Source organism: Vigna unguiculata, unplaced genomic scaffold (genome assembly GCF_004118075.2).
Source record: "Vigna unguiculata cultivar IT97K-499-35 unplaced genomic scaffold, ASM411807v1 contig_122, whole genome shotgun sequence".
NCBI classification, from domain to species: Eukaryota; Viridiplantae; Streptophyta; class Magnoliopsida; order Fabales; family Fabaceae; genus Vigna; species Vigna unguiculata.
In genome coordinates, this window is record NW_021010828.1 from 1,796,137 (window position 1) to 1,803,643 (window position 7,507).

The 7,507-nt window shown below is 36.2% G+C and overlaps 1 protein-coding gene across 1 annotated transcript; it reads left to right on the forward strand.

Moving 5' to 3' along the window:
* Nucleotides 1-2,132: 2,132 nt before the first annotated feature.
* Nucleotides 2,133-2,536, forward strand: LOC114171168. The gene is made up of 2 exons (XM_028056375.1): nt 2,133-2,238; nt 2,298-2,536. Exons 1-2 carry the CDS (start codon nt 2,133-2,135, stop codon nt 2,534-2,536), a joined length of 345 nt encoding a protein of 114 aa, XP_027912176.1.
* Nucleotides 2,537-7,507: the final 4,971 nt, after the last annotated feature.

The window sequence follows — 7,507 nt, forward strand, 5'->3', positions numbered from 1 at the left end:
GTGGCAAATCTAATCCATTAGGCACCAAAAAGTTTCTAAATATGAGTAAACCAACATCTGTCATTTGCTCCTACTGTTCTGAACTTGGTCATGCATCAAATTCCCGCTATTTTAAAAATTGTGGGGTTCCTAAAGGAGAGTACAAATGGGTAACTAAAGGAACACCTTAAACCACTAACATGAAAGGACCCAAGTTCAATTGGGTACCTGTATCTTCTCTTTAATCTTTGTTTCAGTTGTGTCTTGATGCAAGGAAAACAATGTTGCTTCTATATAATGGATGATCAAGACACATGCAAGGAGATGTGAAGAACTTCTGTAGGATATCTTACAAAGCCAATTAATGGTCATGTTACGAGAGCGGATAATAAAAAAGGTCAAATTCTAGGCATTGCCAAGGTGAAAAGTTCCTATTCTATTGTGATCAAGTATAATTGTTGGTTGAAGTACTCCTACATTTTGAATTTACTACGTGTTTGTTCACTAAAAAGGAAGTAAAATGTGCCTTTTTTTTCATATTTCTGCATAAATTAATCCATTAGGTAATTCTCTAATGGATTATCGTTTTCCTGCTATGGCTAATTTGCTTCTGAACACTACATAATTCATTAGATTAGTCATCTGCTAGTATTGTAATCCATAACTGCCTGTATGCACTCTGATATTCCTATTGTTGGATTTGTTTAGCCATCCCATTGGTCTTGGTTTCTCTTTGCTCTATACTTCCATAAATTTCTGCCCTACTGATTTAAACTGATATTGCAATACTTAATTGCTGATTTGATTTATGGTTGTCTGCACTCTGATGTTTACCTGTGCTACTGATTTCACCTATTGCGTTGTGAGTATTGTCATACTTTGTATTGTTACTCTGGGATGTTCATGGTATGTGCTAGTTTGGTTGTGTTACCCCCCTATGCTCTTTTTGCTAATGTCCAAAGGGGGAGAAAGCTATTTGTTTATGTATTGTAGGACACATAATGCTGCTATGTTATAGGACATATTTTGGCCATCATAAAAAAATGGGAGATTGTTGAAAGGGGGAGCTACTTCAACTCATATGAAGATGGTTCTGATGATGTCCAAGGCTACACTTCATGTGCATTACCAGTTTAGAATTAGTTATGTTTTAGTTAGGTTGTGCATTAGGCTGTTTGTATGAAATTATCAGATGCAAATCAAGCCTCCATTAAGTTGTAATTAACCATCACACTCTTGCTTGTGCAATCATGAATTGATTAGCTCTTTAACTAATGGATTAGCTGTGAGTACTGCACTAAGGCAATGAAAATACACTCACGATAATCGATTAGGTAAATTCCTAATCCATTAATGACAGCAGAGAACTTTGTATAAAAGTTGTTTTTAAAATCTGTTTCAACTCTGGAAAAAGTTACAAATCATTGAAAAACATTATGAGAAACAACCCTCTGAGATTCACAGAGTTCTTAAGCATTCTTGAAGATCATTCAAGTGAAGATTCAAGGAGATTGATGGTTGATTCTACCTTGATGGGTCTAGCTTGAATCTATGAGCAAATTGACAAATTTGCACAACAATAGGTTTATTCGTTTCTTGATTCTTTTTTATTGTATTTCTGATTACAGTTGCTTCACTGTGTGAAATGTAGGCCTAGGTGCAATTGCGTGGATGAATTGCTTCTACAAGGAGTTCTTGATTGGTAGATCAAGTTCTTTGGTTTTTAGGTTCTAGAATTATATAGATGTTCTTGTAATTCTTGGATCTTTATTGTGTTAGTGGAATCCTCCTAAGTGGGTTTACTTAGGAGAAGACTGGACGTAGATTCTTTTTGAATCGAACCAGTATAAACTGTTGTGTCTTGATCTATCTCTTCTCTTACAATCTTTCTTAACTGCCTTAAACAGTCCATTAACACAGGACTACGAAATTGATTAATTGGGTTATAAGACTTAAAGATATGTGCTGGATCATATGGGAAACTAGAATGATGTGCTACCTTTGGTGGAATTCACCTACAATAATAGTTACCACTCCAGTATTGGTATGGCACCCTATGAAGCATTGTACGGAAGAAGGTGTAGAACTTCCTTGTGCTTGGTCCTGAATTTCTACAACAAACGACTAGTAAGATTAAATTGATTCACGATCGGATGCGAGCCACTCAGAGTAGGAAAAAGTCTTATGCTGATAAGAGGAGACGGCCACTTGAATTTGATGAAGGAGACCATGTATTTCTCCGGGTTACTCCAATTACAGGTATCAGAAGGGTTCTTAAGTCAAGGAAGTTGACTCCAAGATTTATATGGCCTTATCAGATTACACGGAGATAGCAGCGGCGTACAAGATCGCTCTACCACCTCACCTATCCAACTTGCATAATATGTTTCACGTCTCACAGTTGAGGAAATACATTGCAAGTCCATATCATGTTTTGGAGTCAGATGAGGTGCAAGTACGCGAGGATCTGACTATGTCAATTGGACCGGTTCGCATATTGGATACTTGGGTCAAGCAACTGAGAGGCAAGGAGTTAAAGATGGTGAAGGTACTCTAGGATGAGACGACACAGGAGATGACTTGGGAGATGGAGGATCTCATGAGGAAGTCTTATCCTCACCTCTTTACTAGTAAGTCCTATTTTCGAGGACGAACACTTTTAAAGGTGGGGGAATTGTAAGACCCGTGAAAATTAATTACTTAAATAATTAATTAATTAATAAATGCAGGTAGAAATAGCTTTTATGGCATTAAATATTGTTTGATGTGATGTGGAAAAGTACTAGCTCAAATGGTTGAGAGTACTTGGTTGTGTGTGAAAGGACTTGGGTTCAAGTCCTATGTATGCCAATTGTGTGTCATTTTATTTATTATTATTTTGTTTTAGTAATGTAATTGTGAATGGTGAGTGATAATATAGTCATAAGATTATAATGGTTATCACAAAACGTGAATTTGCATAGTGGTTGTACTTTGGCCTTATGTTTGGAAGGTCACAGGTTCAAACCTGGTTTAGAGAGGAAAACGAAATTAGGAATTGAGAAGAAGTTTTGGGTGTACAAGGGGGCTGAAGCTAAAGCATTGGTGAGCTGAGGAGGGTCCTTCATCCTTCTCATTTTTAATCCAGAATTCCAATTTAGGGGAGCTGCTCTTTTGTGTGTGTAAATTACATGAATCCAATTTAGGGGAGCTGCTCTTTTGTGTGTGTAAATTACATGAATTATTGCTCTTTTGTGTGTGTAAATTACATGAATTATGTATGGGTCTGGATTGTATGCACTGTGATTAAGAATTGGCTTAGATATTGCTGTTTGCAAAACTCTATTATCCGTTATTGGTTTGAGAATGAGGATTTTGGGTATGGAAGGGTTAGAGCTGAATCAATCTCGACTTGGGGTATTTGAAAGGAGTGATATATAACCTGTTCTGATGATTTCTGGTCATTATTTTGTGTTGAGCAATGTATGAATGGTGTTTTGGTATGGTTGTGGGTCGTTTCGCACAAGACCAGGAGAGGAATACTGCAATTCTCGCCCAAGCGGATCGTTCTCGCCTAAGCGAGAGTTGCAGAGTTTCACTACTGGTTTAGGGGTCGAGCATCTCGCCCAAGCGACTGACTCGGTTTTTTATCAACTTGGTCTCTCGCTCAGGCGAGAGACACAAGCCTAAGCGAGGTCACGACATGACTTGAGTGTTCTGAGTGCGAAAAGTCGTCTAGGTGAGGAGCTTTGTGTGTTGAGCGAACCAGGGTCTCGCCTAAGCGAGATGTCGTGGTCATGTGTGATGTTTTGCTTGCATTGTAGCCCAGGCGAGATTGAATTAGGTGTTTGGGCGAGAGATGATCTCGCCTAGGCGAGGGGATCTCGCCTAAGCGAGATAACGTGATGATGTTGATATTTTAAGCTCACTCAGGCGAGGTGAATTAGCCTAAGCGAGGCTGAGGGCTTAGCTTGGGCAAGAGTCCCTAGCTTAAGCGAGTTTATGCAAAGTTCCATGTTTGTGTATGCTTGTGTGTGTGATTTGGCTGCTTTATCCTAAGTATAGGAAGTATATGCATGTGGTGTGGTATTTAGGCTTGAAGGACTAAGTCCAATAGAGGTCTAGGATGTGCTTGGTGGTTGCACACATGATGGGCATGGAACTGGTTGAGTTCCCGTCATCTACTATTGGGCGAGGAGTCCATAGTATGGTGATTGCGTGCATGTCATGGTCCAAGTCGAGGAGTCTGTAGGGCAAGACTATGAGCAGGATAGGCTCATAGGGTTGGACCATGAATGAGTTAGTTTCGTGGGAGCACAGAGAAGTCCCAAGACCTAGTTCATATAAATGACTCATGAGGGACTATGAGGTCATGGTTGGGTATTTTGAAAATCATGAGATTTTAGTTATGCTATTTTGGGATGGGTGGCATATTTATTTTATGTATCTATTTATATATTGTGCATAGCTCACCCTTTCTGTGTGTGTGTGTGGCGATGATCGGATAACTCGTTATCCGGGAGCAGATGATGTGACAGGTGGGCTAGGAGATGTCTAGAGGTGGAGAGTAGGGGCTACCTGGGCTTTTGAAAACATTTCTTTTATTTTAAGATTTTGATGTAACTTTAATTATATTGAACTTTGGTAAATTTTGTAATAGAATTATGTTACAGTTAGAATTTTGATTAAATTTCCCGTGTTTTGGGAAAATGATATTATACTAAATGAGCTATCTAATTTTCTTTTCTATTTTTATTTATTAAAAATTCGTAATATTCCTTAGGGATGTTCCATTTTATACCTGCACATTCATGATATCGTATAATTAATTTTCAAATTCGTCATGCTTGTATCAACATATTATATGAATAAACACCTTTTGAGGTGCAAGCATCCATTGTATTTTACATTTGACTTAGGCATGTCTTTTACGTTGCATATCATTCTAGTTTTTTATTGAGTGCATGACCATTTTACCATCATGTCATATAAATAAATACACCTCTTGAGGTGTAGACAAGCACCTCATTACATCAAATAATTATATTCCATGCATGTTTTTTAGTGTATCACAATTTTAGTAACTTATCATGTAAATAAGTACCTATTAAGGCGAGCATCTCATTGCATCAGTTAATTGCATGTCATGCAAACCACTTTCAAAATGTGTGACATTCACATCAACATTAGGTGAATAAGTGCCTCTTAAGGCACAAACATGCATTACACATTTTGTCTTCATTCATGAATGATACTTTGTGCATACCTTTTCATATTTATAACACCTTGATTTCACATTTCACATTCCATAATGTTTACCATGCATTCATATTGGTGGCCCTTTACATTGGCATAATTTCTAAATTCATAATAGCATCTTGCATTCTCATGTTTTCTTACATAATGCCTAATATTTATCCATTGTACATATGCATATAGGTAATTTTAAAAGTTTATAACATCTTGAATTTTCATGTCACTTTGCATTCATTTTTTTTCCTCTTCATATCCTGAGATAAAAAAAAACATAAAAATAACGACAAAATCATCTTTTTTTTTCCTTCATATTCTAATATAAAAATAAAAAACTGAAAATAAAGGCAAAACCACCACGACACCCTTGCAGGACTTGTGCTAACCAAAAGATCATGGAAGATTGGAAAAAGGATCAAGCAACAATGAAGGCTGATATAAACCAATTAAAAGACCAAGTGAATCAAATTTTGGAGATCTTAAAAAATCTGAGGACCATGAATAAAACTTTCCCCTCTCAAAGCAAAAAGCAAACCTTTTGTTATCCTCCAAGATTCTATCCTAGAACTCATGCTAACCCTTTGGTATGTATGGCAAAACATAGTGTACACCAACAACGACGAGGAATCCAAGCGCAACCCTTTCCCTTACACGATCTTCCTCCAAGTCATTATAGTAAAAATCAAGCTATACCTACCGCTCATCACGCTAATAAGGCCATACTTAGACTCATGTTCACACATCCGACAAGATGTCTTTAATTAGTGAGGGAGAAGGAAATAAGCTTGAAGCAACTCAAGTTACTAGGAAGGCAAAGGTTTTACATATAACCACAAGAGAGGATTCTCAAGTGAAACCTACATCTAATACTCTTGTACAAGGGATAACAACTAAAGATGCCACTACGATAAGTAAGCTAGAGATCTTAGAAGAGAGATCGAGAGCCATAAAAAGCGAAGGTTGTCCTCAAGGTTTTCACAAGGGAGCTTTAGTCTCGCCTGTTCAATACAATCATAGAGGAAAATGGACTCCAAATTGTGAAGGGCCCTTTGTGGTAAAAAAGTCATTTTCTGGGGGAGCTTTGATTCTTACCAAAATGGACGGAGAAGAATTACCTTTTCCAGTCAATTCTGATGTGCTCAAGAAATATAACGCTTGAAAGAAGTCCCTGATTCTCAGGATTTGCTAGAATTTGCTTTATAGCCAAGTGTCATATGTTGCCTTTCTTTCTATCATACCAATGTTGCCAATATATACCATCAATCTTATGTCTCATAGAACACATTTCACGTCATATATTTTGACTACTCAGAGCTCTATTTTTGGTATAAATGACTTCTACAAGATCTTGGTTGAATCGAGTTCTAAAAGGTGTCGCAAAGGTAAAATAAAAAATAATAAAAATTGTATGTTGGGTTAATTCTTTTTTCTCAAATCATAAAATTTATGATAAAAAATATAATAAAACAAAAATGAAAACAAAAAATATAGATAAGTTAAAAACATAATAATGTCTTAGAATGTCATGTTTCTTCTTAGCCTAATGTTTTAATTGAGGAGAAAGAGCGTAATGTTTTCTTCCAAATATTCACATGCATGTCTCCTAATATCCTTTAGCCTTCTTCATCTCCTAAAACAAAAGAATCTTTTCTACATATTTGGTAGTTTTTTCACCTTGGTATTGAGGAGTATTTGGCTACATTTTTCTCTACAAACCCATTCTTGTCACACTCATGTCCTTATATTCTTGTGACTACTTTTTTTAGGATCATTGATGAATTTACCCCATAATTTGAGTTTTTATCCTGAAAGTTAGGCATTCATTTAAACCAATTCAGACACAATCTAACTACCTATGTTTCCAAATATATCAACTCGAGCATGCATGTGAATTAAGCTTTTTGAAAAAAAATAGTCAATTTAATGACACCTCAATCATTGCACAAGCTAAAAAAAAGAAAAGAATCATGATATTCCCGTGTTCTATTCTCAAAATGATCAATTGAGTTTTTTTTTTAAATGATGAGCTTACACGAATTTGATGATTGTATGAAAAATAATTGATACAAAATACATGCCTTTGTACATAAGAAAATGAAAAATGAGGAACAAGATGAAATAGGACAAATAATCTTATTTTCTCCTTTCATTTCATACATTCATGCATAGCATGTCTCATATATATACTACCATTCATGCTTATTTCTATGTTTAAACTCTAGTTTTTAGTTGACCTTTTCGCTAAAACTCAACTTCTATTGGCATTCATACTTTCACTATTAGTTAAAGCCTAGCT

Bases quoted from the DNA above. Each gene is read 5' to 3' on its own strand.
- LOC114171168 (XM_028056375.1), top strand. From the start codon at position 2,133: ATGCGAGCCACTCAGAGTAGGAAAAAGTCTTATGCTGATAAGAGGAGA. The intron at 2,239-2,297 runs GTATCAGAAGGG...TGGCCTTATCAG, and splicing joins CCGGGTTACTCCAATTACAG to ATTACACGGAGATAGCAGCG.